Source organism: Acanthochromis polyacanthus, chromosome 14 (assembly GCF_021347895.1).
Source record: "Acanthochromis polyacanthus isolate Apoly-LR-REF ecotype Palm Island chromosome 14, KAUST_Apoly_ChrSc, whole genome shotgun sequence".
Taxonomy (NCBI): Eukaryota; Metazoa; Chordata; class Actinopteri; family Pomacentridae; genus Acanthochromis; species Acanthochromis polyacanthus.
The window spans coordinates 19,868,351-19,890,281 of record NC_067126.1 but is presented as its reverse complement, the minus strand read 5'-3'; the positions used below and the strand labels follow the sequence as shown (position 1 = coordinate 19,890,281).

The 21,931-nt window shown below is 40.4% G+C and overlaps 1 protein-coding gene across 1 annotated transcript in view; it reads right to left on the bottom strand.

Moving 5' to 3' along the window:
- col5a2a (collagen, type V, alpha 2a) overlaps positions 1-12,335 on the bottom strand; it is a 51,063-nt gene extending 38,728 nt beyond the window's left edge. The window contains 1 exon segment of the mRNA XM_051959425.1: positions 12,055-12,335. Coding sequence (XP_051815385.1) covers positions 12,055-12,145 — 91 coding nt within the window. The 5' untranslated portion in view covers positions 12,146-12,335.
- Positions 12,336-21,931: the final 9,596 nt, after the last annotated feature.

Genomic DNA, 21,931 nt, shown 5'->3' with positions numbered 1-21,931 from the left:
TTTATCAAGCGTTCTCCAAGTACCTTCCAGACTTGCCTATCATTACTTAAAGCTACTATGCACATGTATTCAGAGCTTTTGATTCTTCAGCTTATAAATGAATTGTAATGTAACTCAAAGAATGAGGCCTTCCCTGACCCCTGTCAACAACAGCTTGTGGACAGATTTTCAGGGAAAATCCAAAGGATGTGATGTTTATGCTGGCTACCAAGTTGATAGCCCTTATGCCTCTCTTCTCTTCTCTTCACTACAGAGGCAACTGTATGCAACACCAGCTAATGTTAGCTTAGAAATGGAGTCTGCTAACCTCAACAAACGACCAGTTCCCAGCACAACCCCGACTCCAACATAAACTCAACATAAGCACAAAAAAAATGTCAAATAGTTTTGGCTAGTGAAGTCCATTTGGCCAAACAGGAGTGTGACTGAGGTTGGGGGAAACATGTGTCAACATCTGCAGGGCAGTCGATTCATGGAGGGATGGAGGATGGTTTAAAAAAAAAAAATCACGTTAGTCAAACTACAGGCTCACATCTGGGTGGATGTTAGGATGCTTCTGCCTACCTATGGGGTGCTAACAGGAGAAGCTGATTACTGATTGCAGTTCATTTAACAGCCACAAGTCTCATCATCATCAAGAGTTTACTGAATGTTACAGAGGAAACCTTTGGCTAATAACATCTGTTTTGCACTGCGTGAACTTGCAGGCCGTTTTAAGGTGACCTGAACCTTTATGAGTGTCCTGACTGAAAGAACTGCTTCTACCTAGGGATAGCACCCTAGGTAGACATCCACAAGGGACTCTTATGAGTTATAAGAGGATTCTTATTTAAAGATTTGAATTGCAGTGACTGCACTGGACAGCAGTCAGTAGTAGCTCGTGGTTCAGATTGGAAAATAAGCACAGGGAGGACCCAGAGAGTGGGGCCGAGTCTGAGGCCCCTTCCCTGCGGTGACATCACTTTTAGGCCCCGGGGGACACACAGAATTTATCACTTTCTCTTTACTGCTAAATGAAACTCCTGAAGTTTACGGCCGTCTGCATTTTTATAAATGATGGAGACACACACACACAAATAGAGGTGATGAGGTCAGAGCAGCGTTCTAATGCAGTTTAGTGAGGTCACTGGCAGACCAGGGGTCACATGGTTCTGTCATGAAAAGCCCATGTCTGTGAAACTCACTCAAGACTGTCTGTCTAGGTTTGGCTGCACTAATTTAACATTAGTAGGATATTATAAGATTTTTTAAAACTTTACAATGCTGATTAGGTTTAATATCCATAACAGTGACTGCCATTAGGTTCTAAGAGCTTATCTACAGTATTAAACTCTGCAAACAAGAAAGAAAAAGAGGAGAGGAAGGCTAACCAATAACTGCGCTTGAATGGAGAGCTATAATGGATGAAACAGGAGCTAAAAACCACACTAACCTCTGTTGAATCCATCAACATCATGGAATATACAAACATGGATGGTTTGGAGAACTGCTTCTAGAGTGGCCGTTTGCCAACAAAATGCCATATGCAATAAAACTTGACTGGCATTACTTTGTAGATATAATAGATTTTTCACTTCCTTCCTAGTCTAAGAATCATACAATATAGTTTCTGAGCAACAGAATTTCTGTAATTTGCATTTTAAGGCAACTTTTAGTTAAACAAAGAGGGCTTGAATAGTTGTAATCCTGACAAGACAATGTTCACTGGTTTACAAGAGCATAGTGATGCCCTCTGCTACACGGGATCACTAAAACTGTCCAAAAGATGTGTACAAATCTCTGTCTTCTTTGCATATATACACTTTGTCTTTCACTCCCTCATTTTCACCTGTTCCTTCTCCATATCCATTTATTTCCACCATTTCAGCTCTAACTCACACTCACAGCCCACTAGATTCACTCAGACATGACACATTAAAAATTACATTTGTGTGAGTTAACCTGTTTTAGAGATGTAGGTGATCCTAGTTCCAAGCTCAGTGCTGTCTCTAAATTGAAGCGGCAGAATCTCTCTGGCCTAAAAGTTAATCCACATCTGACAACCGATCAGTGGCTCTGGTATACACTGTCAAAAAGATGATGGAGCTGTGCTTACTCTTAAAAAATAAGATTCAGGTTATGAGAAATAAGTCGAGTTTTCTTGATCTTCCAAAAGAAGTAAAGTAAATCATAGAATACACAGTACAATCATTGTGACCAATCTGGTTTACAATTCCATTAGGATCTGTTTTTTTTAGGACTGCATCTGAGTTTCAGGTTATCATTTAAATCGTTCTCGTGAATTGAATTTGCTGCGATGCATTCATTGGGTGGGTTGGACATGGACTTAATGAGATGGGTTGGGAGGCAGCTGCATGTGGGTCACGCTTCCTGGCACATAAATGTCTTACAAACAGCGTCTGATTTATTCCACTATGTGCACAAAGAGCATTATAGATAGAGTATTGGGTGCTTCTACTGCATCGACAAAGCAAATATAATACCATGTTATTTAATGTAATCCCAGGTTTTGAAAGAAATCAAGTAAAAACTCAGTTGTACTTGGACCTGTCAGTAAAGAACGCTGTTTTTCACACACACTCACACAGCAATCTGTTTTTTTTTCCTAACGAGAGAAGTATGGGGGCATCTTTCCACTCATGTCCTTGTGATATTATGGAATAACACCAAAAACTGCATCAACCAACGAAAAACTTTTTCACTGCAGTTGTGAGAAGGTTCTCGAAACGTCCTCAGTGCCAAACGGTGGATTATTTCATGGCAGATCTGCTGCAGTTTGTTTGCTGCAGCTCCTCCCTTCTATCAGTAACAGTTGCATACTTGGTTCAATACGTCATCAACAGCTGTGTGAGCTGCAGAACTCTCTAAAGGCATCACAACAAACGCTTCAAGCGCCTCCGTTTGCAAAGAGCTCACAGACCGCCAGCTGACCTAATTCTGATGGTTGCAAAGTCAGTATATGGAGAACAAAATGGAACATAACATTAATATCAGTGCTGGTAACGTGGCACATTCCCCTTAACGTTTAGCCTTCATTTTCATATTATTTTAATAGGATGCACGAAATTATCTTCGACCGTTACTCCCAAAGCTCATTAACAACAACAAGCAGAGCCAAAATGTGTCTTTCAAAAAGGAAATTTCATTTTGACATAACTTCCAGTGCTGGAATTGGACCAATTTTTTGGTGATATACAGTGTTTGCCATCGATAACAAGTCCCAAACAGTCCTCTGGGCTTTCCTCATTGCCACTTCCTCGCCATCCTTTCACAGATTCACCCTTGTTTTCCTCTCTCTTTACAGAATCCAGCTTTTATCCTCAGTCCCTTCCTCTACCTCCTCGTTTCTCTTCAGCGTTCCGTCCTTCCAACTCTAGTCTGAAACTGTGCCAGTACTTTTCTTCCCCTTCAGTCCCCCTCTCCTAATACTGTAGATATGAAATTATGATGAAATGATCCCGAATGTAAAGCTCACCCCCTCTTTCCCCCCGTAAACACCAAGCCACATCAGTGAAAGGTTTGGAAACAAGAGGGAGAATTAGATTAAATATGGGGCTCATAGTCTGTACTTAGCGCTGTAATTTAGCCCAGGTAAATAAAGACTGACATACTGCACAACACAGTTCAAGCTGTGTAAACCTGAGGGAGCTGTTGGTGAGGAACTGGCATGGCCAATTAAGTGAATCCTGAGTGAAAAATGTCTAAACATTGCAGCAATTACAAGGCTTTTGTGTCGGATCCTGTTTCTTTTGGAAAATCCATGTGGCTTTGCTTTAATTTTCAAGTGTGTTTACAAAAAAATACAAAATGTTGGTACTTCATGTCATTCATATGGATATAATTTTAAAGCTAGCAGACTGTAAATTACCATGCCAGCATATGGACTTGTTGTTTTTCTGGTTCAAATATACTAGCATTCCCCAATGTGTGGTAAACAAGTGAAAGCCAGAGCGGTGAGGACGCTTGATGCATGAAGGCTGTGAACTGACAAAACACGTCCAACATCTTCTCATTTAATGTCTGCTTCACTAATTCATTCTCACAAGCTCGGTCTCTTTTGGCCCCTTCTGTGCAGCAGCTTTTTACCCATTTGGTGAGATCATCTGGGGTAAATGGTGGCCATGAGTCACCAGCTACAAGCAGACATTTCCACATTTCAGTGCTCTGGCTCAATGTGAGACGCGTCTGTTTGGGAACATTGAGTGGACATTGCGGCCAGTGGGTAACAGGCAGCACAGACTCACATTGTGTTCAAAGAATGCACCCTTCTTTTTAGTGAAGGAGTAATTTCCCGACTGGACAGAGTCTGTCACTTAGGAACCTAAATAAAAAATTCAAGTTTTGATGCAACTGACCATGATCAAATAAAAAAAAGAATGTTAAAAATCCAAAATCTCTAATGAGTTTACTAAATGTTTATAAAATCCTCTGTCTTAGTACTGCTTTGTGCAGTGTAGCCTTTGCTGCTGTAGACCAGCTGATTTTTCCCAGTCTGATTGGCTTCTCAGGTATTAGTTCAAACTGTACCTTATCGTAGTTTTTTTTTTTTTTTTTTTTTTTAATAAGCCTGGGTGAAGGTTCATCTAAAAGTGATAGAATGAATGAAGGTGTCACTCAAGGTTTAACTTTAGGTTCTCCACTTTTTAACCTTTACATGCTGCAACTTGGAAATGACATCAGGAGGGACAGTATTAATATTCATAGCTACGCTGATGACACTCCTCTATATATCGCTGTCTCCTGATGACCCAAGGTCAGCCGATGTCCTTTTAAACTGCATTTTATGAATTAAGTTATGGAGGGCAGAGATTTTTTTACAGCTTAATCAGGACTAAACTGAAGTCTTGGTCACTGGTACTTAAATTCAGAGAGAAACTCAAAGCAAAACTGTCATCTTTGAGCACTGCTCAAGTGCGTTTGTCTTTTGGACCAAACGACTGCTCACTTTTATTACCTGCAGATTTCACTATTGTAATGCTCTGCTATACAAGAAGAATATATCTCAACTGCTTCAAACCCCACCTGCAAGTGCGTTGACTCCGACCAGAAGAAGAGCACACAATCTGCTTTAGAAATGACTTCAAGATCTTTTCTTTAAGAAGGTTTATGAAGGTCTTAATGTTCTTGCTCCTACCTGTTAATAAGGTTTGTTTTAATTCTTTGAACTCTCTAGAATCCTCACGACTACTTGCAGTGGCCTTTCAATTAGACTCAAAGTCAGGAAAAACCTCCAGTGAGACATCCTCCACTGCTTTTCCTTTTCTTTCGTTTTGTTCTGCAAAGCACTTTGTTACCTTCTACTAGTTTACAACTATAGTCTGACTGATTGATAGCCTTACATTGTCTGCATTTGAAAGCCTAGAAAGACCTCATCTTTTCTGATGCTGCTTCCAGCTAATATATGCATCTGTTCTGCACACTTTGAGTTTAATCACAGCAGACATTTTAAGAAACACCATACCCGTTACTGAGATCTGGCAGGGATGTACAGCAAAGACTCCAGCAGTGTGAATGTTGGAATGCTACTAAATCTCAACTATTTCTCTTTCCTCCAGAACATGAGCCTCTTGGCATGTTTGTACTAAAGAAAACTGTGCATTCATTGTAACGACCCATTGTTCTGTGTTTTAAGACAGTTTTTAATTGATTTGATATAGAAAATAAAAGTCTTGACAGCGGACAGGGGAACACCAAAACGATCCACCTCAATCCAAGCATTTCTCATCAAATAAAAGAAATCCACAGTACAGCTCGCTTTTATGGGCTACACCAACAAATTACTTATACTACAAAATATAATGTGATCTTATTATTTTTAACACATGGCAGAAACATAATTCCCTCTGCTACAACTCCAGAAGGACCACCTGGACTGAAAAACACCTCAAAGCTTCACTGCATGTGTACGAAGTATTTCACTGTAAAGTCAATCAGCTGTTCAACAAGTTGACCCTAAACATATCTTAGGCCACATTGCAAACCCTTGTCACCCACCAACACCCATGTAGATCCACTTATTCACCCGCTGCAGTTGTAATATACACAACCCTAGCTACAACTTAGAATTTAGGTCGGGCCACAACCTGCAATTATGGCCGACTGTCACCGTTTTGCGGCATTTAAACAAGTAAGTGTAGTGCTTGAGGACATGACAGACAACATTATCCCATTTTAAGAATTTATGTGGTAATGTTGTGTTCAAACGCTTACATCTAAAAGTGTAGAGACTGTTAAAAAGCAATCAGTTTTAAAGCAGTATTGTTTATGCAGAGTGTAATTCTGATCTGTACATGCATTTCCTATTATGAGAATCTCTGGAAATCCACGCAGCAGTAATCTGATTTAGCTGAATCATCACCTGGGCCAAAGCACTTTGGCACAGAGAGAGAGAGAGAGAGAGAGAGAGGTTCCCAGATGAGATATAACATCTCATGAAATTGGAAGATTTAAAGCAATTACAGCAGCCTTTGAAATGGTCACCACAGGAGAGACAGAGAACATGTACGGAGGGAGTGCTATATTACGTCAAGACCTGCCAACCTACAGAAGATAAGCTCCAGAGGGCAAAAGTCCTGCTGATCTCCTGGAAAAACTACAACCAGCTGTATCAACATCCCGTGAACAGGCAAACTGGCCGTACACCAGCAACAGCTGACTTCTCAAAAGCTTTTGACATGAAGGTCATGTTTGTTTTCCTGGCATTTCAGGATGGACAATATTACTTTATAATTGTTGAGAAAGATAATGTTTGCCTAAAAACTAATAAACTTTGCTTAAATTAATAATTGAAGAAGCACTCTGCAAATTTAGTATTGCGTTTCACAGGAAGTCACAAGAGACAGATTAAAGCTGAGGTAGGCAGCACTTATATCTGTTGTCATTGGGCAAGAAACTTCATAATCTTCAGCATAGACTTCTGCATCTATCCCTAACTGGAGACTTTGGTCAATCACAAGTCTTCTCAGGGAGTCAGAGAGAGGGTGTCAATGCTACAAATGCAGATGCTCCTTCGAGCCTGATTCAATCGTGAAAAATCCTTTAGAGGAAGTTGCTCCTCCAGGTTTGGCTACAACTGCTTACACTGCAAAGCAACCCTAAAATGAGGACTGACTCATTAAACGAGAGGATAATAGAGAATCTGACAATAAATGAAGTAAAATGTGTCGATATCAGCATAAAATACAGGAACTGTTGTATTCAAATCTTTCAGTTCTTCTGACAGGAAAGTTGCTAACTTCATTGTCCTGTAATATCTTAATATGTTGAAGTTATTGATGAGGTTGTGTATTCTACATATCTGTATATATTATACAATATTTGGAGTAAGGAAGCAGTGGTGCCCCCCAGTGCCCACAGAATGAACCCAAAGCTTTGGCACAGCGCTCACAGCTGTTGTGTTCTCTGTGTTCCCAGTGTATGATTAGGAAGGTAACGAGCACTTATGGAGTCCTTAACAAATTTAAACAAAATGAAAATCGATCAAATATGACAACAGACTGAGATTTTCTTAGGCCTGGAGGGGTCATGACCTCCCCACAGAATGCATGGTTATGCCCTCTGTGTATAGAGACTTTCCAAGCACACTGAGCTCGCTGGCGAGGAGTCGCCATGTTGGACACCACTAATAATTTTTAGTTTAAGCCGCTAACCGTAGCCAAAGGCTCACAGCTGCAACTGTGGCTAATTCAATTTTATGTTCATGTTTAGGTCTACCTTGTTTTTTATGTGTATACAAAGTGTATTCATATGTCTCTAGGGGCTTAAACCAGAGAGGTGAAAAGGAGAGTAGTAGTATAAGGACTGTATTTTCAAATTCTGTTATGTTTTGTTGTTGTTTTTTACCCTTCTCCAGACATATGCTTACACCAGCTTTAAAAAAGAGGAGACAAGTTTGAAGTAGAAAAGATGAAGACAGATTTTTAGTCCTCAGTTTGGGTACAGCTACAAAAGATGCCCCACATCTTCAGAGTGCAACACATTTCTTTGTATAAAGTATGAGTAAAAATCACTGAAGGCACAATCAGAACAAAGCAGGATATTATCCGACTGATGCCAGAGTGAAACTCCTTCGTACAAGTAACCTTAACCTTCAGTGTAAAATCAGTGTGTAGTTCACCTTTAATTTTCAATGTTTTTTTTTACTCTTAAAACAGCACAAACATGGACTAAAATTATTCTAAGTTATTCAACTCTGACACATCACGTGAATTGAGCAGCCAAGCTTCTTGCTCTATGACTAGTGTGAGAAGCGCATTGCTAATTAGGATGGAATTAAGACAATTACAGCACTTGGGAAAATGAGTCTGTTCTGTGTTTAAGTTCTGTCCTGTCATCCTCCTACAGCGACAGGCTGAGAGGATCACAGAGGACCGATGGGTGAGTAAGTGCCAATCAAGCACCAGGAAACCTGTCAGGAGGAGCCATAATTGCACGGCCTTTGAACAAACAGTTACTTTAACTTGAACCTGTAAAGTTACAGAAGATAAGACACTCCTTCGAACTACCTAAACCATGAGCCAGCAAACAGCTCAAGTTGCCCCTAAAGCAATATGGACACATTATGTTTTCACATCCGCTGTATAAGTTCACCCCCTTCCAACTGAACCTAGTTTTTTTCAAATGTTTCCAAATCCTGCCAAAGTGACTTTTTTTTAAACATCTGGAAGTCATCCCTCCAGCCTAAGCCTCCATTTGCTGACTGCAATAATTCGGTTTATAAGTCGTTCCCATGGAGCCGTGCTCTCAGGCACAAGCTGCGTTCAGGATCTATCAGCTCCACCTTCAGTGCCACCAGGACATCCCAGCTTCACAGGCAGACACTTCACATCAGACGCCTGCTAAAACTTCCTTGCACGTGTAACTCAAGACAGTGTGCAATCTGGTGAGCTCGCCTCCCTTAACTCTGGGAGAAAAGAGGCGTGTAATCAAGTCATAGCTCAAAAATGCACCATGTGTTCCTAATCAAAGCCGTCTGTGGACCTGGTTGAATTCACATGTTTGGACGTTTCAGCTTTTGTAGAAAACAGCCCATTTGTTGCGATGTCAGTGATGTGGCAACAACAACTGGAACCAATTTGAGAGTCAGGGTGACCTCATGTAGGTTTTGTTGATTTGGAATACCAGATTTTTCTTTCTGCTCATGTGTTTTCTCTCAGAGAGGGAAAAACGTTTGGTTATTGGCTGTGATGAATATTAAAAACCTGGTGATGGCAGGATAAATGTAACTCTGCTTACAGTCTCAAGTAATCCACTGGTTTCATGCAGGCTGGGTGTTGAGTCTCTTTGATGCGAGGCGCAAAGTGGCATCTTTGAAGATGTTTCACAGCCATGTCAGCATCTGGGAGGAGTGTTCAGACACACTGACATACACTCATGCAGAGGCCTGATTTCTCTCCTTGGCTAAAGGTCTGGGCACGCACTGCTGTTTTCTGTTATTGGAATCAGGACTCGCTACTTTTTTTTCCATGTTCACATCCCTAAACCTTACTCCAAATATTGCTGAACACTTCTGCTTCTTCCAGTGCAGGTTGTAGCTTTTCTCGATGAGGACTGTACCGTATTTTTTATCCTAATCTACGCTGGCGTCACCATTTCCAATTGTGAGCTTAAAGTCTGCTCCTTGATCTGGAAGGCCAACTTATGGTCTTCAGCAAGCAAAACTTTCCACACATGTGCAAGCATATGACATCAATCTAGAGCTGTATAAATGTACTGACTGAAATGTTCAACATTTGCTTTGAACATGTTTTCCGTCTTCAAAGCAGCATATTTGATTTCATGAATTCTAACTAAATCTGGTCCTTCAGAAATCTTTCCAATAGCCTCCATGTCCTCAACATAGCCTTTTGTTGACTTCTTTTTTGAAATTATTAGAACAAACTGAATTTTATTTTTTTTAAATAAGGTTTTTGAGAGAATATGTCTGCTCACAGTTAAGGAGTTTAATCAACAGTTAGCCACACTTCATTTGAGCCTCCAGAATAAACTGTAGCCATTAGCATATGCAGCATCCCAGAAAGAGTCAGTGAGGAGTTTTGTTGAATGTTTAAAAGTTGAATTCTCTTTTTACTTTAATGTGCACTACCGTTTGAAAGTTTGGGGTCATGCAGACAAATTCATGTGTCCATGAAAACTCACACTTTTATTCCTGAGCTAACATAATTGCACAAGGGTTTTCTAATCATCAGTTAGCCTTTCAACACCATTAGCTAACACAATGTCGCATTAGAACACAGGAGTGATGGTTGCTGGAAATGTTCTTCTGTACCCCTAAGGAGATATTCCATTAAAAATCAGCCGTTTCCAGTTAGAATATTAATTTACCACATTAACAATGTCTAGACTGTATTTATGATTAATTTAATGTTATCTTCTTTGAACAAAACTGTTTTCTTTCAAAAAGAAGAACATTTCTAATTGACCCCAAACTTCTGAGTGGTAGTGTACACTGTTAAAAAAAAATAGAAATGTAAAATGGCATGTTAAAAACGCTTCCAAAGAAACATAACTAGTCATTGTGTCTTTAAAGCCCCCTCACAGACACACATAGTCTCAGTGCTGGTGAACCACATTTTCCCTTAGTCTACAAAAACCATGAACTTTCCACTGTTTTTATTTGGTCGAAATGCAATCACTTCACCCACCACTATTCCATGGAAAGAAGCCTGCAAGATCACTGCGCTGTTTTATGTGAACAAATATGGATGGAGAGTTTCTCAACAAGGGCAGAGGGATGTAAAACAGAGCTGCATAAACAAACTTACATCAACACAAAGTCTTTTTTCAATTTGTGTCCAAACAGTTGAAACCTATAGAGCTGTGTACAGCTGTGTCTCCTTCATTTTTCTCTTTTAAATCTTAACCTGTGTCGATGTAGTTCACTGAAAATGAACTGATCTTCAAATGACAGCATCAGATGTAGTGTTAAATTCCCTCTCCAGTATAGAAACATGTTGCATCCACCACAGGGTGGTGCTCTATAGTGCCACATAACAGTCTGCTTTGTGTGAAACTGAACCTTAAGAGAAAAGCCAACTAATTTCAGCTAATGAAATAATGAAAGAAAAACTTTAACTATCCAGAGGGAGAGACAGCTTTTTAAAAAAATAAACAGGACTGTCTGTGCTGCTGCTCCACACTCCATCAGGAAGCCATCAAAAGCACTTTCCAGGACTCGCTGTGTCCCATGACATCACGCTCAGAAACAACACGGTCCCTGTGACGACACAACAGATCAAACACTCCAGCTGGAAAAAGAGGTGGAAGCACAGTTCAAGTCAAACAGGAACACTTAGGTGTTCCAGCTGAAGACATCAGCAGCTCCAGTGACTCAGAGAATCCAACAGCATCTCTGCTGCTCATGTCTCCTCACATCTGCCCTGAATTAACATGCAGCCTGTGTTCCCTCCGAGGCGCGTGAGCCGTGGTGCTGAAATTCTTTTCACAGATGTACAGTGTAGTCCGAGGGGGAAAACAATAGTTGGGGTGACACTTAATGAATGTTCCAAAGTGGTGGAGTGATGCAGGAGTAATGCAAAACCGCAAAGGTGCTCATTTCTCTCCTCTGCACATTTTCAGTGTCTCTGGGTGACATCAGTTGGAATCACTGACAGATGTCCACAGGGCTGTTTCCTGACATCTTTGCCGATTGCAGATAATCCTCACTGAAGCTATTCTCATCTCTTGTAAACCGTCTCTAAGCTCGACAGGCTCTTCAGTGACGAAATAAGGTTTGTCTCAGTCACCCACACCAGTCATGTTGTGTTTGAACAAGGCAACAGAACAAATTCAGATGTCATGTACAAGGAGAATTCACTGTGGCACAAAAATCCAACACAGAATGCAGGGTTTTAACAATATCTGACAAATCTAAAGGAGCTTCTCCTTTAACCAAGAGCACACTTACACAACTTTCTGCTCTTAAAAGTACAAATAAACTCCTTCCTCAGAGTTTGCACAACCCAAGACAGAAAGCACACGCTCATGTTTGAAGGTCAGCCACCTTCACACTACAGCAATTAGGTGTTAAAATAAACAGCTGAGGGCTTCACTTACCGCTGTTCCCATCTTGACATGTAACAATCAAAACCTGAGCCACGGAGACCACCAGAAAAAGGAAAGTCCTTAAATGCACAAAGCTCATCATGTCTATAAGAAAGACATGAGCCTCCCTGGTGTGCAAAGCAAAAGGAAAAGGGATGAAAAGAAAAAAAAAATGCTCAGGTTATCACTGCACCACCATGAATACAAGAGTGCCTCTCCTTGTAAGCAGCAAGCAGACCCAGCCCAGACTGCGTGAGTGCTTTTTTTGTGTAGTTACAGCTTTAAATGAGAAGAATGCTGGCGAGCCTAATTTTCCTCCCCCTTTTGTCAGCCCTCTCCCATAACCATCCTCTCACAGACTCTTGCGGTGTGGGAGAACTACACCCATGTTCACGAGTTCTCATACTTTCCGGTGATTCTTTCTGTCTAGATATCTCTAAATTGAATCATCTTAACTCTAGCTCGTAGTCAGAGTTGACAGGGAACTGATAAGAAAAAAAAAACCTTCAGTAGTTTAGCAGTGATTTTTTTGTGTCTCCCTTTAGAAGTGGTTGCTAAGCAAGGTCATAAAAGTGCCATTTTATTGCAGTCTCTGGGGCACCGAGCAAGAGTCACAGCAAGCCGAGAATCTCTTTTTTACTGGGCAATTAAAAGTAAGAATAGAGTTTATAACTATTGTTTTCTGAAGAGAAGTTGGAGTCGAGTAATTGCATTGGAAGACTCTATTTGATTTGTCGCTTATATCAACACTGGCATCTTTAGTTGAACTGACTTTAGCGCAAAGCACAGAAAAAAAGATATAAAAACTAAAATGAAACAGTGTGCGACAGTCACTGTGGGTGGTCGTGATTGTAGGTGGTCATCATCATGAATTCAGAGTGTAAATTTAGTGAGAAATCTGGGGTCAGCGCCTCTTGACTTGCTGGGGGAACATGGAATCTGCCTACAGTGCCAATACCACTGTTATTTTTGATTAGAGTGCAGTATTTTATGCAAATACTAGTATTAACTTTGCCAGATTTCTAATGTATAGAATTTCATAGCATTGCACCGATGAATTAGCCTAGCTGTTTCTGTTTCATGTTTCTGACGGCACAAGGGTCTAGGACCGCTGGACAGGGAGGGAGGTGGGCTAAAAGGTTGTCTTTCAAATCACTCTGCAGCAATTAGGTAGGTATACAACCAATCAGTGCAACGAATAGGCTGACGTAGTTCCTACAACGCCGGCGGATTGTGGCTAAGTCCCATTAGCTTCCCAACCAGCGGAGCCAACTGGTATATTAAGGATTTGCCATATCCCGTCAGCATAAGTCCAAATACGTCTTTCTTCTCAATGAAACACTTCAGTGCCGTCCTTTGTTTAATTTCAAGTTGAATTTTACCTTCAAATCTTTAAGGGCTGTGGCCAAAGCCAAGTCGAAAGATAACTGTATATTGTGCGCCGGTTGTTTCTGTCAGAATCGTCACACCTCTGTCGTCACTTAGTTACGCCCGCCTTCTGACTCTACAGTTCATGGTGATTCGTCCGGCCAGTTTTAGGAGAATCCAGCCTCGAGCCTTATGGAGGGTAACTAGACCCACCCTGGCAGAGAATTAAATTCGTTGCCGTGGGTTGTCTAGCGCAGCTAGGCTACAGATGAATCTGAAAGTACCCTAACTTTACTGTAACCTACAGTGCTACTGTAAAGCTCCTTTTTTAAAAAGAAATGCTATCTCGTAGGTTTCTGGCCACACACAAACTCAGTCCACAGACATATTCCACAATACATTTGCCAAAAGGGACTGCTAGGAATTATGAGCCTCTACAAGACATGTAAGTCAGTGAAATGGCCTGTCAAGAAGTCATTGTTTCATCCTTGAGAACATTACAGATGTAGGAGAGACAAAAGACCAGCAGAAGGATTCTCAATGGAGCAGTTTTTCACTGGTTCAAACAAACAATGAGTTCTGGATACAAACATACCGCTAACATGAGTTCACACTCACTGTGGTTTTTTGAATGACAATAGAGAAGCAATGACATAAGCACAACTTTATTCTACACCTTATTTTTTACGTCTACATTAAAGCTCGATTCCTCACATGGTTGACAAAATAACCTCAAAACACATTTAAATCCACAGTATTTCCCAGATAATCTAAAATGAGACCAATGTTTTTAAGCCAGGCTTAACCTGACCTGCATGACAAGAAACAGCTGTGTGCCATGTTCACAAGGTACTAAAAGCATCAGGTGATTGGACAAGGTGTCAGTGTGTCTGTGTATGTGCGTGTGGAGAGAGGGGTAGGGGTTTCAAGACGCTGCAGTAGAGCTAATGAGAAAGACAGCTGTTTCCTTGTTGGACCTGCCCACAAACCATGTCTGCCAATTCCCTCAGACTCCCTCGGAGCTGCACGACTCTCAAGAAGCATCAGTCGTTATTTTCTCTGGAAACTGCCGAATAAAGGAAACATGGGGGCACTGCAAACACTGCAAGTTGCTGCCTGTTTGCCAAAGATTTTGTCATTTCAAAGAATGCAGCCGAAGGGGATGTTGGTGATCAGGGAATCAGTTTGTGTAAATCCTGGTTTGTCCCCTGCTGGTTTGTGTACAAGCTAGCTTGGCAACTGATTGCTTAGAAAATAAACATTATTCTGAGTTCAGAGTCAATGTGCCTGGCTTCTCGCATGTACTGAGTGAGCAGCTGCAGGGGACCATCACACTTATTTACTGTTTAACTAGTTCTTAAACAATAAGGTTGATGGTATTGTAAATAAATTACATGAAAACATAAAGAAAACAACAATTTCCTTGTCTTTTGTGTAACTGTCAGCATTAATCGTATTTGTGCCTACTTAAGAAATACACTACCGGTCAAAAGTTTTAGAACACTCCAATTTTTCCAGGTTTTTATTGGAAATTATGCATTTTTATGTCTCATTGCACTCTGAAATGAAAGCAGAGAACAAATAAACAAATGAAGTTAAAAAATAATCAATTTAGAAACCAAACTGTATTCTACACTTTTGACTCATCAAAGTAGCCACCTTTAGCAGATATAATAACTAAACACACTCATGACATTCTTTCCACAATGGAAATCAAATATTCATGGCCCAGGTAAGCCTCTTTGACTTATTCTTACATCTTAGCAATGGCTTTCTTGCTGCAACTCCACCTGTCAAACCTGCAACTCCAAGTCTTCTCTTCAAAGTTGAAACTGAGACTTCTTACTATGACAACTATTAAGTTATGCTTGAAGCTGTTGTCCTGTTGTCCTGTCACCAAGTTGTTGACTCTCACAAACTTCTCTTCTGATTCTGTTGTGGCTTTGGGTCTTCCAGATCTCTTCCTGTCAGAGTTTCCTCCAGTTTCTGAATGCCTTTTGATGGTGAAGAAAACTGTACTCACTGACACCTTGACTTTCTTTGCAATTTCTCTGCAGGAAAGACCTACATTTTTAAGTGTTATGATGGTCTGTCTCTCTTCTATTGTTAATGACCTTTTCCTACCTAATTGTATAGCAACACACTACTTTCTGCTGTACAATATTGTTCAAACTGCATTGTATAAATACCGTTGCTCTTTAGGGCTTGGGGCCCCAGTGTGTTCCAGCTCTACTTTTATGCAGACAGAGGGGGTTGTAAGTAATCACGAAAAGTTGGGACACCTGTAGGATTTGGAAGCACCAACTTTCAAGGCTTGATCAACCTTCATTGCTACAGAACAGCTTTAAGTTGTTAACTCATTTCTTGTTCACTAAAAAGGCCTTTTTGTATTATTCTGAAATGTACATAATTTTTCAGTTATGGGTAACCTTACGTTTTTTAACCTCTGGCAGTTCACCATTAACCTTTGTACCATTCCATCTATTGATTGCACTTGAACTACTTGATTTTCACTCATTAAACAAGATGGAAAAATTTGGGTATTCTAAAACTTTTGACCAGTCGTGTACATCAATAAAAAGAAACTCTAAGTGTCTACATTCTTTCTTAAAAAGAGACTAAATCATTTCTTAAAATAGATTGGCACTGTATATATATATATATGTGTGTGTGTGTGTGTGTGTGTGTGTGTGTGTGTGTGTGTGTGTGTGTGTGTGTGTGTGTGTGTGTGTCAGGGTAGAGACTGCGATTTGGTAGAATTGGAGTTTCTACCAGTAGAGATAGCGATTGGAGTTTCTACCAGTAGAGTTTGCGATTGTAATCTCTACCAGTAGAAACTCCAATCCTACCAGTAGAGATGGAACTTTAAATCTGACCCCTGCCCTGACCCCTGACCCTAACCTTAACTAACCCTGACCTTTAAATCTGACCCCTGCCCCTGCCCCTAACCTTAAAAGTCTAACCTTAGCCCTGACAAATCTCTACTGGTAGGATTGGAGTTTCTACTGGTAGAGATTGCGATCGCAGTCTCTACTGGTAGAGACTCCAATTGCAATCTCCACTGGTAGAAACTCCATTTCTACTGGTAGAGGTTGCGATCGCAATCTCTACTGGTAGAGACTCCAATCGCAATCTCTACTGGTAGAAACTCCAACTCTACGAAATCGCAGTCTCTACCCTGACATATATATATATATATATGTTTAGCAAACATTACTCAAACATTAGCAAACGGCATTTTTGTTGGGGACTATTTTTAGATGTCAGCCAGGGTAACTTACAGCAATATGTGGAAGCAGAGACAACATTTGTTAGGATCAACTCACTGCTGGTTTTTAGCGCATCAGTATAAAAAATATAATCCATCACTGGCCTTATCTTTACTTAAGTTTGAACCTGCAGCATTCCAATGCAAATTTTAATGCCACGGGGGTACATTAAAGCTACAGCCACACTAATAAGATTTTATTTTAAAATGCATAACCTCTTCTACATTTACACCTAATGCCCACACTACTTCACCATTTGAGGACCCCTGTAAGACTTTTGGAAACACTGTTGCCTGTGTTTTATTTAGAAAACTCCAATATTGTGTTTTAATCTGGATGGACAGAAACAGAGACTTTTGGAAGCAGAGATTCAGCACTTTCTGATTGGTTCTGATTTGTCGATACTTGTCACGTTTAGATTTGTCACACTACTATCATGTCACATTAGAAAACAAAGACATCTGTCTCGACTGGGAGTGGTTAGTTCAACATAGATAACATATTTCAAGAGTTGGTTTCATTGTTGTCTCTGCTAGCAGGTTTTTACACCTAAACATGGTGTAGACACATGAATGAAATGACTCAAGCAGTCAGCATCACCGCTGAGAATTTCCCCCTTCAAACCCCAGTGCACTGTCCAAAATACAGATTCAGACTTTCAGGGTTTTGAACATAACAAACCTGACTAATCCATCTTATCAACTCACAGGGTGGGACTCTGTATCAGTACTTCGCAGAATCAGTTGCTGGTATGGCTGAAAGTTACATGTACAGCTGAAACACATCCATATTACAACTTGTTATTGAGTAGCACAGAGCAGTTTCATAGTGTTTGTGCGGACTTGTAGGTGAGCTGGTGTGCTCCATCTGCAGTTAGTGGGGAGAGGAGAGTCGGCAGGGGCTGGAACATTGATTTATATATTCAAAAGAAAGCAACAATGTAGAGCTACATCTAAGCATTTTAAGATCGGACGGAATTGTTTCCTCATAATGAAACTTCTAAATGTGTAACTTTTTTAGGCAGAGATGAGATATTTTTAGGATTGAATCAATCACCAGAGAGGGATTTTAATGAAATCTCTGGTATTTTACCCATTGCTGTTGTACTTCCACTGTAGTATTTTGTACAACTAATGAAGCAAACAACTGTCTCTCATGCCATCACAAAAAAATGTCCAATGAGTGTTTTTAGGCCTGTTGGCATGCACTTCCTGTGCATGCTGACACTAATTTGGACAAAGATCATTTTCATTTCAAAACACTGTTTTAAAATTGAATCTCCTCTGGTGTGGATACTCGATGCTGAAGTTGTCTCTGCATGGATTTCGTCTGTATTTTGAATGCATTAAGAATTTAGCCTTACATAAATTAAGATCCTTCAAATTGCTCACACATGTTAATTCATAAAACCTGCTGCCACTTTAATCTGCAGACACATACATATTTTTTGACAGATATGAATGACAGCATGTTTACAGGTTTTGCATGCATTGCACGGTGTGCTTGTGCGTCTTGGGTGATCCCCTAATCTATGTAACAGGCAGCAGATCAATCTACAGCTCCTGGTCTCTTTTTACATAAAGGCGCAGAGTCATGACCAAGTTTCCGTTACTAACATTATCCTGTCACCACTAACAGTAACACAAAAGAGGGGAAAAAAAGGATCATTTCGCTTCAGATTTCAAGGGTTTTGGAGATAATCATCCAACTCTGCTTCCTGTCTTAATAAATCAGAAATACCAGTGACCTTCTTGGACTGGAACAGAAACTTTTCTGTATTTAGTTCAGACTGAATGAAATGGTGCTGGTTGGACAGGCTACAGGGTTTCAGTTCAAGGTTATACCAGTGTGATCATAATGATGGAGACTGAGCACTGGGTGATACACTTTCTTTAAGCACTGTTTTTTTTTTTAAATAAAGCATGGAATATACACTCAACAAAAATATAAGCGCAACACTTTTGTTTTTGCTCCCATTTTTTATGAAATGAACTCAAAGATCTAAAACTTTTTCCACAAACACAATATCACCATTTCTCTCAAATATTGTTCACAAATCTGTCTAAATCTGTGATAGTGAGCACTTCTCCTTTGCTGAGATAATCCATCCCACCTCACACAGGTGTGCCATATCAAGATGCTGATTAGACACCATGATTAGTGCACAGGTGTGCCTTAGACTGCCCACAATAAAAGGCCACTCTGAAAGGTGCAGTTTTATCACACAGCACAATGCCACAAAAGTGGCAAGATTTGAGGAAGCGTGCAATTGGCATGTTGACAATGTGCAGAGTTTCAAGAAAGGGGATTTTATTTTCATCCAAGGACTTTGATAAGTGGGTTGTAGAAGGAAGCAGTTAACAAAAGCTCTGCTCTGGTGCAGCTGGCATCATCTATCATTCAACGCTTCCATCTCTTCCAGCAGAATTAAACTCCTCCTTTTGGCAGTTCTTTTTTTTAATTGTAATGAGGAGGATTGTGCGCAGAGCAGGATGGTATCGAATGACTGCCAAACCAAACCCTGGGTTTCTATAACTTTGCCGAAACTGCGTCACAGCACAGTTCACACATTCTCCTTCTCCAATATGATGTTTTAATGTCTCAGGGTAAAGCTGATGACTGCAGCAGTTACAGAAGCTGTCTGCTACAGTAATTCAGAGTTTAGGCAGTTCGCCATTTGAATTACCGAAAAAGACTTTTAAAAGCTGATGAACAACTAGGTCTGGCTCTAAAAAAGCATGTTCGGCAGTTCTGAAAGGTGTGCTTGAAATGTTCATTTTCAGTCTCTGGGCTTAACGCATGATGCTTTCTGCAAAAAGACAAACCATAAAACAGCTGTACATTCTGTCCTCCGTTTTCAGACATCTGATGGTACTAACAGACATGGAGGGGGGTTCTTTGATAGCTTAGCTTTGGACTGAACCACAGAATGGAAATAATTAGCAGTGTCTAAATCTCCAGGACTACAGCTGCCAAAATATTGCAATAAACAGACTACAGCCAGAGCTCACACACCATTAGCAGGCGCACCACTGCTTGGGCAAAATAGCTTTCTATTACCAAGAAACAGCATCGTTTCTGCTCAGGATATTCAAAGATCACATTTTAAATCAGAAGACAGAATTCCTTTTACTTCTGCTGCATGTAAACTAAACTTTTGGATCAAACAGGAAGAATGTTGGAGCAGATGGAAAGCACATGGAGCCTGTTGTAAGATGCAGAGTATATGACGCTGTCAGATGATCACACTGAGATAAAAGAAACCTGGAGGTGACCCACATTTTTGTAAATATTTGACACAGCTGTCCCATGATACTCTTATTAATAACATCTATTTTAGGTTTTAGGGGCCATCATAAAAATGGAGCAAATAAAAAAAATAGTTGACATTGAGTCGTAGAATTTGTAAAAAAAAATAAAATAAATGCATTATGTAGGTTTTAGAGAGGGATTCGAAAGTAAGTTGAGCTACCAAGCATCTATTCTGAAACTAAAGAACTATAGGATTTTGTCAGTGGATGATTCTGTAACACTCCGAATCCATCCAGTGCTATTGTGCATTTCGGGCAAATTCTTGGGGATACTGAGCTGCGATAAATAACTGTAAAGCTGTCAGTACTATCCATTCGAACACACACACACACACACACACACACACACACACACACACACACACACACACACACACACACACACACACACACACACACACACACACACACACACACACACACACACACACACACACACACACACACACCGATTGGAAACATTGGAACTTTCCACAACTGCCGATTTGACATTTGCACCCATTTCACGCCATGACTGTCCAGCTGTGTGGAGGTGACAAAGGAGCCAGAGTTCTAGCTCTCTTTTTCCATTCTTTTTTTGACTCTTTCTGTTACTTTTCACATGAACGACCAAGAGCAACACAATGAATGTTTGACCGGCTTTTCCTCCCACTTTCAGCTGTGCTCTCTCGACTAACTATAAACACTTTTGATTGCTGATTTGGTTGAGCCACAGGTTGTAGGCTTTAGTTTGTATCTGCTTTAATTTAGAACCCAGTTTGTGTCCACTGAGAAAACTGATGCTTGCCTTTTTTTTTTTTTTTTCCTGCACTGAATATTCTTGCATACTGTACCAAAGTTAGCTAAATGTGACCACGAATGCACTTTGAATATTTGGGAAGTTCAAGGAGAAACATTCTGGCAGACTTAAGGATACATTCCAAAGTGTGAGGAGTTAACATGTCCACAATGTTGATTGGAGCTGAGCCATTAACAACAATATACTGTACGTGATTGGTTAAGTCTGATGAAGTCAACTCTGAATTCAACTGGAAACCCAGATATCTTTGGCATTTAATAAGAGTGTAGCTGCTGTGTTTTGAGGCAGTTATAAACAGAGGTGTTTTCCAGCTAATGCCTGAGTAAACAGAGCTGGAGTAGTTTAGACATGATGACATAAAATCAGGAATTACCTTTTTTTCCAGTTTGTAGAAGACGGGGAAGATTTCATTGTGGATTGAAGGTGGATGTTTGTGTTTACTTGAAGTTTAAATCTTGCATTAAATTTGATCTAAATGGTGCCAGCTTTCAACAAAATCACGCATGCCCTGTGATTTGGAGCACAGAAAGCGACACCCCTGAAAGATGTGATTGGATAGGCAGAAAGCCTGGACTGAATTCTCCCAGGCGATGTAAGCTGCAAGCTGACTTCCTACAGCGGAAAAATCCCCCCTATGCTATCTCCTTCTTGTACTTCTACAATCCTTCCTCCACACTCTGACTGCCAAGGCAGTGATGACTTTCCCCTCTTTCCAAACATGCAGTTTCACGGCCCTGGCTCATCTGCTAAAGTCATCTGACCCCAACTCCTCCCTCCTAAACCCACCAGACAGCGGAGGCCAGCGAAATAGAGACAATAACAACGTGAAACAAAAAAGTCTGATTTCCTTAACAGCAGAAAAAACATGCTCAATGTAGTGTCCAACACAAACACTCACAATATTAAGCCAGATTATGTTGTAAATCTGTCCTGGTGAAACTACATCCATGTGTCTGTCTGCACTCTCTGTTGTAATTTGTTGTTGTAATATCAATCAGCCAGTTTAGGCTGCAACTATTGCTGTTCTTATTCATGCTGCTTATTCTCTGCTTTCAGTTGAGATTAATGAGCTACTAAAAGTACTACCACTTGTTTACCTCCGAAAAAAATTAATATGTATTATTATTCTCTCACTGTAACTG